At 39.8% G+C, this 16,152-nt stretch overlaps 1 protein-coding gene across 1 annotated transcript in view; it reads right to left on the bottom strand.

Annotated features, from left to right (window-relative positions):
* The window catches only part of LOC138049611 (uncharacterized protein KIAA2012-like), a 17,862-nt gene extending 1,710 nt beyond the window's left edge, over positions 1 to 16,152 (bottom strand). The window contains exons 1-9 of the mRNA XM_068895984.1: positions 15,971 to 16,152; positions 12,458 to 12,790; positions 11,214 to 12,105; positions 10,163 to 10,279; positions 9,009 to 9,494; positions 6,290 to 6,481; positions 3,757 to 3,897; positions 2,192 to 2,311; positions 101 to 1,166 (exon numbers count right to left, since the gene is read on the bottom strand). Coding sequence (XP_068752085.1) covers positions 101 to 1,166; positions 2,192 to 2,311; positions 3,757 to 3,897; positions 6,290 to 6,481; positions 9,009 to 9,494; positions 10,163 to 10,279; positions 11,214 to 12,105; positions 12,458 to 12,790; positions 15,971 to 16,051 — 3,428 coding nt within the window. The 5' untranslated portion in view covers positions 16,052 to 16,152. The remainder of the gene's footprint in view (positions 1 to 100; positions 1,167 to 2,191; positions 2,312 to 3,756; positions 3,898 to 6,289; positions 6,482 to 9,008; positions 9,495 to 10,162; positions 10,280 to 11,213; positions 12,106 to 12,457; positions 12,791 to 15,970) is intronic.

The following is a 16,152-nucleotide window of genomic DNA, read 5'->3' as shown; positions in this document are numbered from 1 at the left end:
GAAAAAGCCGTCATCTACAGTGACGACAGGTGGCAATGTTGGAGGAGAGGAAGAGCTACATTTTGCTACCTCACTCTATCTACATGACAAGTAATCTTACCTTCGCTCTTCTTCTCTTCTTCTCATTTCTTCCTCTGCCTCAAGTCTTACTCTTTCCAATCTAGCCTCCTCTTCCAGGGCTTTCCTCTTCGCTTCCTCCCTCTCCCTTCTCTTACGTTCCACCTCTTGACGCCGCCGTTCAGCAGCAGCTGCTCGTTCCGCTGCCCTTCTGGCTGCCTTCGACTCCTGAGGCGGTTTTTGTTCTTCTACTGGGGAAGGCTGTGCCGTTTCAGGTTCGGGTGGCTGGGCTACACAAGTGTCAGGTGGTGGGGAGACCTGTGGCTCGGGTGGTTTCGGAACAAGACGAGGGAGCTCGGGAACCGATAAACTACCTTCCAAAGAGTCAGCATTTTTGCTTTCGTTCAACTCGTTCGATGCTTTAGATGACACTCTAGGTGATGTATGCCTCGACAGAGCAGGCGACACAGCAGTCTCATCTAGTATTTCTGGCACTTGTTCACCTGTTTCCGAATCAACTCTAGCAACTTCAGTTTTTTCTTCAGTCACTTCCTCAACATTCTTCTCTTCCTTGACATTTTTCTCTTTAACTTCACTCACTTTGTCTTCCTTCTTAGATGCCTGCGCTTTCCCTTTAGTAATTTTCCCAGCTTTGTTTGGTTTGGTTTGTTTTCCAGGTTTCTTTCCGCCTTTCTTTTTCGCAGGAGTCGCTTTTTTAAGTGGCGCACGTTTCGCCTTCTCCTTAGCTTCTCCGGGAGGTTGTTTATTTTTAAGCCCAGCCGGCGGTTTAGCAGGCAAAGGCCGAGGAAACTTAAAAGGTTGATCTTTTTTAGGAGACGCAACGGCCATTCTTGACTGTGCTTCAATGAGTGTATACTCCGGTTTAACTTCGGTAACAACGGCATTTAAAGCCGTCTTAAACTGTTTATCATCTTCGTCTGAATCATCGTCAACAATTTCATCGGCCTGTGTACGCTGTAAAGTTGGCTCCACTGTCGCGAAACTAAAAAGATCAACCTGTACATCGGAATTGGAGATTCTCTCCCAGGGAATCGAACGAGCAGCGGCAGATGAAGCAGAAGCTTTGGTTGACGCAGAACGACCCTTCACTAAAACAAAAATACACTTCAGATGAGATCGGATTTCTAATAAACTAATAAACTAACCTTTAAAACCTCCAAGTTTATTGTTAGCTGGGGAGCAAATTTTTTTTGTGGTTTGATTATCCCAATTATCAACGTGGTATCATGTATTGGCAATATTGCAAAAACACCCTTTATTTTGTCTTTATATCTCAAAAACGAACTCGGTGACCCCCCTTTTTTATTTCTGAAAAGTAATCAGAACGGCAAGATGAAACTTTCTGCAAACTTTAAAAAAATTCTGTCTAGTGGATTTAGAGCCACCTTAATTTTGTGATTTTTTTATGGTAGCTCTGAATCATCTACACAGGTTTTTTTAAACTTTGCCGAAAGTTTCATCGTGACCTTCTAATCACTTTTCAGCAATAAAAAAGGGGGGTCACCGCGTTCGTTTTTGAGATATTAGACAAATTATAGGGTGTTTTTGCTGGGCTTTCCCGTTGCCAAGGAGACTTATTGCATCAGAATAATGATCACATCTTGTTTGGAAATGATCAGTGTTTCATATGGTACCATAACATTGGTGTTACGTGATACAGTGTTGTAGCGTCATTTGATCTAAACAGAAAGTCTTCTAAGTGTTGAAACCCTTTCGAGCCTCCTTAAGAAGCCGGGCTAGAAGATTGGGAGAGGAGCAGAAGGTCTGCTTGTGCCTTTTCATGTTGTAAAAGATTACATGTACTTCAAATAATTCTATGAATAAACGCCGCAAGGTCAAAACAAGTTATTAACGAGTAACAAGACAAAGGGAGAACGTTGATCACAATTTTTTCAGCGGTTATATGTACCCGTCTTGGTTGCCGGTGACCAAAACCATGTCCTAATTGTTTTGAACCTGCTTGAAAAGCAGTTCAGTAGATTTGCGGCTGGTTCCTCAACTTCGGCGCCCACTTGAGATTTATAACATGGCCTCTATGCTAGTGACAGTCGAAATAGAACACTTAATGGGGAGACTTTCATGCTCATCTTGCTCAAGGGATATGTTTACTCGCCTGAACCATGCTTCGAGGGCCCTCTCGACTGTCCACTGTCTTGGTCTGGTACGACTGGTTTAGTGAATTTCCCTGGAAGCGGTGGCAAGTTTTTAAATCCTTCAATTTCAGGCATGTCTCCTAAAACAGGACCAAAAAAGACAGTTTTAGTCCGCTAGCTATCCAGCCGTGGTACCGCGCTTTTTAGTAAGGCCGCAAGGCTCGAGAAGATAGGCACCGATGACGACGCGTTATGCAATGTTTAAAAAACGAGCAGCAGTGTTTTATCGGAGTTTAAATACACGAGGCGTAGCAGAGTGCTTTTAGACCCGATAAAACACGTGCTGCGAGTTTTTTGAACGGCTTCAGAAACATTCCACAAAGAGTGTGTCCCTCTGGACTCAAAACTTCAAATTGTGAGAGGTGAATATTAGCATACAAGAAAAACAAGCTATGCCTTAACGAGGAGTGTTTTAGCTCATATACGTGACGCTTTATCGATGTTTTGATAGGCTGTTAGGCTCATGAATTATTAATGAGTTTTTTAATAGGGAGCTTAAAGCAACGACAATGCCGACGGCAACGAGAACGTCATCTCATGCAAAATATAAATTCACGTTATTGTAATCACTTCGTGACTATTTCAACCTTTTTAAATATGACAAGGGTGTGGCAGTTTCTGAAAAGTGACACTGGTCGGAACGGCGCTTAATTTTGGGGAGAAAATGAAAATTTATCCTCAAGTGCTGACGCTCGTCATAAAGCCTCAAAGTTGGCTATTTTACGTTGTTGTTTTGCAAACGACGGCAAAGAAATCGACAAAAGTGAAAAACGCACGTGCAGGGCGTGCAAAGGTATTGTTTTTGCCCACGAAATATGCAAATTTGAGACGTTCTCGTTGCCGTCGCCGTTGCTTAAGCTTCCTATTGTAAAGTGCAATGATAGAGCGTCTCAAACACGTTATGTGCTTAAGCTGTGGTACCCATGAGGAGACGCGACGAGACAGCGTTTTACGGGAGGCAACTTTCGCGTGTTTCACCCTCCGTAGGAATTATTCCTAAACAAACAACGAAAAATGATCTAACCCGAAGGTCGTGGGTTCAATTCCCACCCTGGGGGCCGCTTCTCGAAAGTCCCGAAACTTTACGGGCCATTTTCGGTGTCACAATTCCTTTTGTAACTCAAGAACGGAGAGCATTTAATTCGTCAAACTTCACAGTTAATTTTCTTTTTGGTACCTTGAAAGCATGTTAAAAGATCGGCTTTCCAAAACAAGCAGTTGGCAATTTCACAGATGGCTTTTCGGGCCCGAGAAGTTATCGGGACTTTCGAGAAACGGGCCCCCGGTCAGAGTTTTTCTCTGTCCTTGTGTGGGCCCATTTCCATCAGTAGGGCTAACGCTCACATGGTTCCTATGGGGAAGAAACTTAGCACTTAACATTACACTCTAATCAGTTTGCTTGCGGATTCGTGATAAGACAAAGTGTTTTTCGCGGCACTTTTTTAAAAAACCGCTGTAGATCTAGTCAAGATGGTTCTCAACCCAAGTTCTAGCCTCAACACACGCTCATTGTGAACACACTTACCTCCGGAAATGATCAGAGCTTTTTTCAGTGCCGGTACTGGGAGGCCAGCCGAGCGGCTGACTTTGCGGTGCCTTGTGGGACGGCTTATTGCTACCTGGGGAACCAAGCTTGGTCTCTGTTTGGCTGAGCTGATACGTGCGTCTGAATAAACGTGTTAGAAATTGACGTGAATGATTTTCCGGCAACTAAACGCTAACGCTCACTGAAGAATTGAATTTTATTACGTAAGTATAGAGATTTACGTACACTTCCGTGATCAAATAAAAATCACATACCATGTTCTCACTAGTGAAAAATTGTGGTATCGGCCTTTTGATTGGTCGGAAGATTTTTTCACTAGTGAAAAATTGTCGTATCAGCCTTTTGATAGGCTAATATTATGTTGAACTTTGGCAAAAGTGGCCTGTACAACGACAGCGGGAATAAATTTTGTAAACATGGCGGTCTACTGGTGTATGGTTTTCAAAGTATTTGCTTTTTTTATTGCTTAGTTTTCTTCACAAAATACTTCAGAAGATCTTACCTCGTTAACTTTATGATCTCTTGTACTTATATAATAAACAAATTACTTCATGGTTGGCTCGTCTGTACGATTTTTATTACTCACTCGTTGTGAAGGATCGTTAAACTCACTCGTTCGCTTCGCTCACTCGTTCGTTTACGCGATCCTTCACAACGAGTGAGTAATAAAAATCGTATGGATTCACCAACCATGAAGTAAATCTATATATACACAGCACGAGAAAAACCTGTTGGAGCAGAGCACAGAACCAGCACAACAGCCTTATAGGATAATACCTCCGGTATAATGCACATGCATGCACGAGGAATCAATAAATCAAACCCGGGTCTCATTGAAGCTATACCAACTGTCCCTACCAGACACCACATTGAACAAAACTGAACCGACCGGGGTTCATGGACTTCATTTTCAAGAAGTCAAGCGACAAGGCACTGGAGCACTACTGGGAAATAGTTCCATAAAAATCGTACAAGCAGGATCTCATCAAGGGAAGCTACTCTCTCAACTAATTCCTTGAGTCAACACTTTCCCGAGTAAATTCATTTCAGGAACAGGTTTTTCCCGCGAGAAGTATCATGTTTCCCTTGACGCTGAGATAGCTCTGTTTTGATTGGCTTTTACAGCAGTATGCGTGCTGAATCTCCCAAGGGAGACGTTCGATGAATAAATCTACACGGGAAAGGGTGGACTTCTAGGCCAAGTATGGGAGATAAGAGGCTCGCTTTGATGAACTCCAGATATGGGTACAACCCAATGGAAAAAATTAAAGAACCTACAAATTTAACCCTTGTAAAGGCTTAAAAATGTCGGTCATAACTTATCTCTGAAAAATAGAAAAACCGCAAAATCGTGATCGGGGAGAAATATTTCTTTCGGATGCTGTTTAATTTTCTTTTTTTTTAATTAATAAAAATATAATAATAATAATAATAATAATAATAATAATAACAATTATAGTAATAGTAATAATAATAATAATAATAATAATAGTAATAATAATATTATTAATAATAGTAATAATAATAATAATAAGAAGAAGAAGAAGAAGAAGAAGAAGAAAGAAAGAAATGTTAGGGAATGAATTCTGGTTTTGGTTAAAGAAAGGAAGTGTAAAAAGGGAGACTGAGAGTTTTATTATGGCAGCACAAGAACAGGCGCTTGCAACGAATCTGATGAAAGCTAGAATATATCAAACTCAAGAGGACAGTAAATGTCGAATCTGTAGAAAGGTGGATGAAAGCATAAATCATATTGTGAGTGAATGCCCTAAATTAGCACAAAAGGAATATAAAAGGAGATATGACTGGGTGGGTAAGAAGATCCATTGGGAAGTTTGTAAAGAGGAAGGTTTCATTGTGGTATGAAGTGGTATGAACATGTACCTGAGCCAGTACTAGAGAATGAGAGGTGTAAAATATTACGGGATTTTACGATACAGACTGATCACGTAATAGAGGCAAGAAGACCGGACATGATTGTTGTTAAAAAGAGAAATAAATGTTGCAAAATAATAGATTTTGCAATACCATATGATAGCCGAATTGAGGAGAAAGAAGTCGAGAAGGTAGTAAAATACCAGGATCTAGCAAGAGAATTGAAGAAGAAAGAAGTCGAGAAGGTAGTAAAATACCAGGATCTAGCAAGAGAATTGAAGAAGTTAAGGAAAATGAAAACAATGGTAATTCCTATTGTAATCGGAACATTTGGAACAGTTCCAAAGGATTTAAAGAGGAGACTAGAGAATATTGGTATAGAGACCAAGATAGACGAGCTTCAGAAAAGTGTTATTCTGAACACGGCAAGGATTCTTAGGAAGGTCCTAGAAGTTTGAGGAGACTTGTTGTCACCAAGCTTCCTAGGGTACTGAAGTTCCATTGGAAATCCAATGTGCGAAAACAAGATGATAATAATAATAATAATAATAATAATAATAATAATAATAATAATAAACGGTTCCCTAACAAGTTTGAAAAACTCTAAGGGTTTTCAGTACCATTTCCTTAAACATACCTGGTGTTAGAGGACCAAGAAGTTTGGTCAAGCGATCTGCCCACATTGCAATTGCAGTCCTCGCATCTTCCATAAATTCCATGCCCGACTGAGGCCGACTGAGGACTCTGTTGGCTACAATTTGAGCTTCTCCCTGCAGCTCCTCTAAGCTAATAGGAGGAGGTGGTTCGACTGGTTCAGATGAGTGAGAACCTATAAGGAAATAGAACTATGGTGTTACAGATAAAAAGAGCTGGCTACATTACAAACAGGGCAAGATACACAGAGGCTGTTCAAATCTGATTCCACCTTCACAATTATCATTAGAAAGGGATGTGAAGGAACAAACCAGACACTATTCGGTTCAGAGAATGGGATGTACTGTGGTCCGTCATGTGGCTGCAGGTACAAAACACAGGTCACAGGTCACAAGTCATTGTTTTACCAATACAGAAAGTATCCTAAACATCCATTAAAGCTAACCTAGGGTCGTTTCTGTATTGGTAAAACAATGACCTGTGACTTGGAACCTGTGACCTGCGACCTACATTTTGTACCTATCTGTCATGTGGTCAGGTACGTGCTGGGTCATGAATGGGTACAAAACTTAGTACACATACTTCAAGAAATGGCCAACATGTGTAACAAGAATCTCGAAAATGTAAGGGTTAAACAATTAGCGTAATAATGTTCATGATGACTTTGATCAATTTGATGGAGAGAAAGTGGTTCATTTATGGCTTAGTAACTATCAATTCAATTAATACACGTAAACACCCAGGGTGTTTGAGGTTTGAATGAGTTAAGAGGTTACAGTTCGTTGTTCCATTAGTATGGGATCCTTGGGATTTGCAAAAATATGACTTGGTGCGAGGAAAGGTTTTTGGTCAACTTTCACATTGTGGCCACTCAAAACTCTCTCAATAGAACACTTCATAAATGGCGACCCCCTTAACATTCTTTTGTATTTATGTTAATGGAACCTACTGACCTCATTTTGAAATAAATGTTCTTTTGAAATTTGTTCACTGTAGTGAGGCTGGAAGGGCTTATTAGCATTAAAACAAAAATAATAACATTTTATTTGGCTTCCATTATGAAAGAGGTCTATAGGTTCTGACTCCATTTACTGTACTCTTATTACCTGTGCAAATAACTATATCACTGAGTACATCACATGGAACAATAATTAATGTCAGCTTGGTACATGTACTCATTTGAAAGAGAATCAAAAGGCACTTTTTCTTTGAAAAAAGGAAAACTTTGCATTGTCAGATCATGCACAACTACAAGGAAGGGTTACGTTTTTGCAAGCAATGGCCGTGTAGCACTTTATATTTCAACCGAATTATCTATTGTAGGGTGTTGTGAAGCACAGTTTTCTATCCATGTAAACCATGTGAGCGTTAGCCCTACTAATGGAATTGGGTCCACACCAGGACAGAAAAAAAATCTCACCGGGGTGGGAATTGAACCCACAACCTTCGGGTGAGCTAACGCTCACATGGTTTACATGGGTAGAAAACAGCGCTTCACAATACCTTAGAATAGTTAAAATTGTCAGATTATGCTTGCCAAACTAACCACACAATGTTGTGCAGGGTAATTCTAGAATAATTATCACCACCAGCTGGGGATACTGTTGATGCCTTGTTGGAAGCATGGCACATCAATGCTGCCCCTACACCTACCTGTGAACTATTTACACGTATTTGAATCTACATTTTTTAAAGCAAATTGATGAGAATATAAATTAAAGGACTTGTGGAAAAACTTTAGATTGCCCCTGATGAAGACACTGTTTTTACAGTAGCTACATTCAAAATTCTCCAAACCAGACTAGCATCAAACTTGTTACATCTATGTCTGATTGTGAACCTCGTTGCAGTATGAACCTTAAAGGGGTTGTGTCACGTTATTTTAGGGTGTTTGGGGGAAATTTCAAGTAACTCACGAGTTTAAAACTTGAAAATGGCAATGTAGAATTCCTTTACTAACAAAATTATGGTAACATCATGCCAAACAAGATGATTGCAAGAAAAAACGACCTTTATCCAGGCGATTTGCCATAAACTTGAAAAATGTCAGGCCAACTCTTTTCAAGATTACCCAAATGCATTCCATTTCAATCTTGTCCATTTGTGTCCATCCACGCTTCTCTTTCCTTTTGCTGTATTTGTTTTACGTTGTTCAACAGTTTTAAGTGGTTATTGCAATGTTTTGTTTTACTTTTTGGGCATTTTGGTAAAGTCTGCATACAAGCCAAGTGGCCCATCAGGCCGGAGCTTATCCCGGTTTCCATGGCATGAAGCGACTAGGAGTATTTCTACTCCCCCCTGGATGGGAAGCCAGTCCATCACAGGGTACCCCCAGCATTTCGCCGGTACCCATTTATACACCTGGGTGGAGAGAGGCACCGTGGGAGTAAAGTGTCTTGCCCAAGAACACAACACAATGTTCCCAGCCAGGACCCAAACCCGGACCATTCGCTCCGGAGTCGAGCACACTAACCATGAGGCCACCGCGCCTCCCACTTTTGGGCATTTTGGGTGTCATAAAATTACATAGTTTTGTGTGACATAGCTCCTTTAAACTTTTGTTATTAGCTTCCACTCTTCATAAATAACTCTCAAAAACTAATGTTGAAAACTCTTACAATGTCACACCACAAATTAACTCAGTGTAAACTAATATGAGTGTGAGAAAAGTCAGATTTACAATTTAGGGCAGTACAATGTACCTTTGTCAGAGGCAGCTATCTCATCAGCTTTATTTACTTCTTCCATTTCTTGACTGTCACTAACATGCTCATCCCTTTCAAGACCAATGCCTTCATCTTCACCATCTGATCTCATATCTCTGTTCTCTTTATGTTCCCCTTCTATCACTCCTCCTTCATGTTCAGCTTGCAAGGAACCTTGTTCATGCAATGCATCTTTGGCACTTTCCACTTCAGCGACACCTTCACTCTGTTCATTCTCTCTTGAAGACAGTTCTTGTCGTTCAAGTGGCTGGTTCTCTGCCTCAATTCCTTTCACTGTGTCATCCAGATTTACCAGTCTACCATTAGGCTGAACAGTATTGCTGTTGTCACTGAGAACAATGTCATCAAGAGCTACGACTTCATCATTATGTGTTTGTCTTCCATCTTCAACAGAATCTTCAGTATCACGGTGATCTTCTAGTGATGCACCCTCACTTCCATCAACACCAAAGGGTTCCATTCCTAAAAACATAATTTATATTAAACAGATTAAGTAGAGATTGGGAGATGACTATTTAAAGTTAAAATTTTGCATGTCCAAATTCCTTAACCTACTGACACCTGGGAGTGAGATTTAGATTTCACAACGATTTTATTCATTAACCCTTTTCACTCCCAATAGTGCCACTTATAGATTTTACTGTCTAACGCCAGACGATTTATTCGTCAACGGGGAACCCCACGGGGCTGAAAGGGTTAACAACAGCTAGATTCACTCAAAAACTATGTCTCCATTAACCCTCTCACTCCCAAGAGTGCCACTTACAGATTTTACTCTGTCTAACGCCAGACGATTTTACTCGCCAACGGGGAACCCCACAGGGCTGAAAGGGTTAATGGGAGCCGAGTCAGTGGGTTAACCCTTTCATCCCTAAACCACCTGCCATTGACAAGTGGAATGGTTTGGCATTAGACAGAGTAAATTCTATAAGTGTCAACCCTCAAAGGGAATGTGTTGAATGTACAGCATTCCTAATAGCTCTTCATGGAAGTCCAAAGCAAATTGCCTGCAGAGAATCTGGTGGAGTTTGCATACCCTAAACATTCTCCTTGGCAGTGAACTCATATTCCCTTAACTGTTACAGTTCTTCTTTTTGCCGAGGGAAAATGTTGCTTTACTCTAGACTCACCTTCCTTGCTCGTGTCTTCATTAAATGGCAGAGTCATCTTTTGAGCTGAGTCTTCTGACTTTCTATCATCTTCTTCAATGCTGGAAGCATCGTCAGACATAGCTATAGTTTCATTACCTTTGATGTAAAATCATCAAGTAAGAGATCTTTTGATAAAAATTGTAAAATTAAATAATTATTCATCAAAGTTATGACCGATCAGCAGGTACTATTTGAGTCAAACATACTCCTCTGTATACTCCTGGACCATTACAAATCGACCAGTTTGTACAATATGCCAGCCAGCAAGCTATGAGAGTCAACAATGTGCAGTTATTGAAAGCTAACCATTTTAAAATTGGTGCTAACTTGCAGTTATTGAAAGCTAACCATTTTAAAATGTGTACCTTTGTCACAGGGCTTCTGATAGGGTGCAAAAAAAAAAAAGGAAATTATGTGGCGCTTTCTTCTTATGCAGCAAGAAGGGTCTATAATTTATGCAGCAAATTATGCAATTTCATTTTTAAATTAGCTAATTTAACTGTGCTTGTTTGGTTTAAGGGGAACACAATCCATTTCTACATATGAGAACATCTGAAATAAATAATTTGTTGCCTCATTTTAAGCAATAATATTATTGAAATCAGAGATGGATGATTTTGCCCGATTTAGTGTCACATGAGTCAGCTTCAAGGAGCTTGTCCACCACAAACTTTCATAGATGATCAACCACTATGTTGCACGAATTGCGCAAAACAACAGACCATCCTCAACATGAAACGTTCCTTTGGAGTACTTCCTTGCCGTCTTTCAGCGAAATGCAATTTTTTGCCTGCGAAGAAGCACCAGGCGTTTTAACAACAAATTTATCCGTGAAGATGTTTGTTTCAAGTAAAAGAAAATACTACAATGTAACAGTTGCAAGTGATGATCCAGCACATTTTAGAGAATATCTAAACGATTGGGATTGGTTTATTTAGACAAATGGATTGTTGCCAATGATTGTTGCCAAAATGTTGAATTATTCAAAAAATAGTTGGCCAGTAATATAAGCACTTGCAATATTACTTACCCCGAGGTTCATGCCAATCAGCCAACATAGAACTGTCATCCACATAATTTAAATCTAAATGCACAGAGCCAGGGTCAAGAGTTTCATTGTTTGCTTCACTTTTGCCAGAATAATCATCACTTTGCTCATAAGCTGTTATGCCAGACAATTCCTGTGGAAGAGTCCTGTCTTCAAATATTTCTACAGGTGTTGTTGGTCTAAAACCCGCTGACTGAATGGGGGGAAGGCGTGGTATTGATGTCAATGATCCTGACTTAAGGCTTCCTCTATGCTTAGCCTTGCTCTTGGGCAACGTCAGTGTGGGAGTGGCATCTTGTTCAACCCCACCCCCCTGGCTTGGGTGGTTTGTCACCCATTCCTGAAGGTCCATAATGTTTGATTTCAAGGTTCTCTCAACCAAAAGCTGTGACAACAAGGCCTCTTTCTCCTTTGCATTCAACTGCCTATATGGGTCTTTTCTTTGTGGCAAGAGCTCTACTTCAGAGAGACGATCACTCAATGATTCTGTTGGACTAAGAGCTCTGGAAGATGGTGCATATTCTTCACTCTCACTATTCAAAGTAATCATAGATGCAGCACCAGTTGACATGCCATTTTTGTAAAAATGAAATGAACTGTCAAACATGGAGCTTGATGGAGAGAGTGGAGGTAGTGACATTGTAGCATATGGCTGTGGTTTAAGACTGTTCGTTCTACCATTGCCATTTCCGGGGTCATAACTTTGTAACGTTGGGTCCTTGATAGATCCTGCAGCAGTAAGTCGCTTCCATATGTCACCTTGAAGAGAGTTTCCCAGATTAGCTATGTAACGTTTTGGTGAGAAGCCTGGTCTGACAGAATCTCTGTAACCACTAAGTCGTTTTTCAAGCAATGCAAGAAAGAGTGGATCACCCTGCAATTAAAAGAAAATAAAAGAACATGAGGGCAAGAAAGTTATTACAAGTTACCATGCATTTCATAAACATGCACACTTGAAGTTGAAATTTCAGTCAAAATTTTTGCTTTTCACAGTTGTAAATCACTGTAGTGGTAAAATATGTCCATGGATCACATTCAGCACTGCAATTGGCTGATAACGTCATTCTGGGTTTAACAGTAAACACAAGTCAAATCCAAAGGTCAAAGAAATATGTTTGTACTTCAAGTCATTTGGCTAAAGCAATGCAATGCTAACTGAAGTGGGACCCTTGGATGTTATCATGTTATCTTTCAACATAAGAAGGTATATCATTTTCATAACATACCCCATTCTTGTAGTCCAAAATATAGTTCCTCAAGTCATTCATTGTTCTAAGATTCAATGCAGTCGGCCTTTTAATTTTGCGCCGTTTCTTTCTTGGCTTCGGTGAGCCAGGGAGGCAGTAGTCCTCTGCATAAAGCAACAATGCTCCTTTCCTTGTAGTATATGTTTTTGGTACATGTATGGCATGTTGTCTATTTTTTTCCACTTTCGGTAAAGTAAATGGCTTGTTTTCATATCGTGGTCCTGAGCAGTAATCAGACACCTCCACTGTTGCTGGTGCTCTATAGCTTGTTCCAATTGGTGGCAAACGAAGATCATCCAAAGTGAAGTAATCCTGCATTACAAAAATACAACAACTATTTATGACTTATTTTCTTTATGTTTAATTAAATCGCTCTTCAACAAGTGGTGGGGTTGGAGATTCTTCTGTGACGAGTTCCCTGTGTCAATTTTTTCTCGGTAGAAATTAATTAAATCCATGCCGTTTACCCCAAGGTCCACATGTCAGTGGCAAGTGGACTGGAGTTCATAAATGAGTCATGTCTCGTCCTTTCTAGCAGATGTTCACTGGAACATCCCTTGAAAATCAAAGACGCCACCTATCTTCTGGAACATCCCTTGAAAATGATTCTTCGAAACAAAGTTGGTGAGCTGTTGACACAAATGCCTTGCTAGTTTAATAATAATAATAATAATAATAATAATAACAATAATGATGATGATGATGATAGTGTAACCCATACCGTAAGTGGCTGCAAGATGAACTTAGCATGAAAAGATTATAAGCAGCGTCACAATAAAGTATGCTTGACTCTTCACTGGAGTCTCAGCAGAAAGAATGGGTTTGATGTAGACGGCAAGTGGTATTATCCTAAGCTGAATAAGGTGATACTGAGAACAAGGCCCCGGGTGAAAATTTTATGGGATTATAACATTCAAACTGACCAGATCAATGAACATCACCGACCCGACATAACTGTTGTTGACAAGATAAGAAGAAAATGACTCATTGTTGATGTTACTAGCCATACCGGGGGACCAGGATATCACAAAGAAAGAATTTGAGAAGATCAATAACTATTCAGAACTGACAGAAGAGACAGAAGTGGTTCCTGTGATAATTGGCACACTTGGCTCCATTCCTAAGAATTTGCATTGTCACTGTGAAAGTTTCAGTATTAAAGTCCATGTCTGACATCGCTGAAATCAGTGCTGCTTGGTACAGCTAATATCCTATGAAGGGTGCATGCTCTCGGTCTGAGGTCATTGACTTGATAGAGAACAATTTATGACAAGACCTCCAGTACCAATCATGTTTATTGTGTGAAATAGATAATAATAATAATAATAATAATAATAATAACAACAACAACAACAACAACAACAATAATAATTACTACTAATAATAATAATTACCCAAACACTCGTGCTGACAGTAAAACTGATTTCAGCTGTCACATTTTTTAGGTTATGTTTATGCAGTTGGGCATTACATCATCTACGTTTTTTTCATTTTTGCTAAAAGCTGCATGATCAAAAGCCAGCATGAAGACAAATTACACCTTATGCTTGTATTTGAAAGTGATTAATGCGATCAGTTTCACTAACATATACTGTATTAGCAATATAAAATTCGAACACAGAATCAAATAAATTTCAGATATGAAACACTATAATCGGTTTATTTCCTTAATTGCACCAGTCTCCAGCCAATTTTTGCGGGAGATGGATGGGATAGTGAGTGATAAGAGCTGGGAGTGGCTGGAGAAGGGCCATCTAAAAAGACACACCCAGGGGCTAATCATGGTGGCACAAAGCCAGTCTGTAAGGACTAATGTGATCAAAGCTAAGCTTGAAAAGTCCCAGGAGGATTCCTGATGTAGGCTCTGTAAAAAGACAGATGACATGGTCAACCATCTGTTGAGTGAGTGCCCTAAGTTAGCACAATCCGAGCACAAACGCCATCACGATAAAGTAGCTAAGGGTATTCATTGGGACATCTGTAAAGAGCTTGGAATGGAATGTGGGGACAAATCGTACAACCACAACCCAGAACTTGTAACGGAAAATGAGGATAGAAACATCTTGTGGGATCTGACCATTCATTCAGACGGACAAGAGGCTACCGGTACCACACAATAGGCCGGACATAGTTGTCATAGACAAAGCAAAGAAAGAATGTCACATTATAGATGTAGCTTGCCTGGGAGACAGTAGAATTGTTTTGAAGGAAGAGGAGAAGATTGATAAGTACTGTGACCTTGCTATTGAGATTACGGCTTTGTGGCACTTAAAGAAAATCTTCATAGTCCCAGTTGTAATTGGGGCGCTAGGTAGCATTACAGACAGATCTGAGGGATATTTGGCCGATAAAAATGTAGGGCTGAAACCAGTAATGATGCAGAAAACTGTTCTGCTTGGTTCCGCAAGAATTCTGCGAAGGGTCCTGGAAAGCTAAGGCAACTTGTTGCTGCTTGCCCAGGGACATACCAGTGCAACAACAAGATTACTGTGATTTTAAACAAATAACAATAATAATAACAACAACAACAACAACAATAATTACTCAAACACTAGTGCTGACAGTAAAACTGAGTTCAGCTGTCACATTTCTTAGGTTATGTTTATGCAGTTGGGCATTACATCATCTACATCTTTCATTTTTGCTAAAAGCTGCATGATCAAAGGCCAACATGAAGACAAATTACACCTTATGCTTGTATTTGAAAGCGATTAATGCGATCAGTTTCACTAACTCTGATACATTAGCAATACAAAATTCGAACATAGAATCAAAGAAATTTCAGATATGAAACACTATAATCGGTTTATATCCTCAATTGCACCAGTCTTCCGTTTCAGCCATGAATTTTCACTCCGTGTTTGTTTACATTCATACGAAAAAACAAAAACTGTTATTTTGACTCCACAAAATTTCATTACAAACTAAAAATATTAACTTCTCAATTCTGCTGAAATTTTGAGGTTTCGAAAAACACTCGTATTATTTTTATTAGCGGTATGTTATTACCTCGCTATGTTACACAACTCGCCTAAGACAAAACTCGACATCATTTCGTGTCGTCGAATGTTAAACAGGACTGTAAATTAATTAACAGATTTTAGTTTCTGTGTAGAACATCATGCATTATTGATCTCTGCTATGAGCAAGTCATCGAGAGGCGAAAAACCTTCCATTTCGATGCCACCGGCTTTCAAGCACAGGGTGCTAAGCAATGAATTCAAAGAAAATGCTGGAACACCAAAGCGAACGATTCACTGATGCATGAAGTCTGAAGGTTACCTGATAAGTGAAAAATGAGGCACACAGTAACTTTAGGCCTCGTGCTTCTAGCCAGAATTAAAGTTACAGTTTCCCAGTGAAAGTAACAAACAAATAATCACGAATTCAATAACAGTTGTAGAAACAAAACCCGATTAAATTGACACAGAAGTTTCCATGCGAGCAACAGTAATCGGTAAGCTCATGTTGAGGATATTTCATAAGGCTTACCTTTGTTTCAGGTATTTCTGGCACGTCTTTCTTCGCGGTTCCGTCGTATGTGCCATATCCTTGACTAAGGATTGAAAACATTATGGAACTGATTTCTCTGCAAAATACATCCTAAAGAAAACGTATCTCGGAGTCTGGGAAGAGGTATACACAACTTTCCCTTCCTCGGTTGACCAAGCGGT

This window comes from Montipora capricornis, chromosome 5 (assembly GCF_036669925.1).
Source record: "Montipora capricornis isolate CH-2021 chromosome 5, ASM3666992v2, whole genome shotgun sequence".
Lineage (NCBI taxonomy): Eukaryota > Metazoa > Cnidaria > Anthozoa > Scleractinia > Acroporidae > Montipora > Montipora capricornis.
The sequence above is the reverse complement of the archived record's forward strand: the minus strand, read 5'-3'. Positions and strand labels throughout refer to the sequence as shown.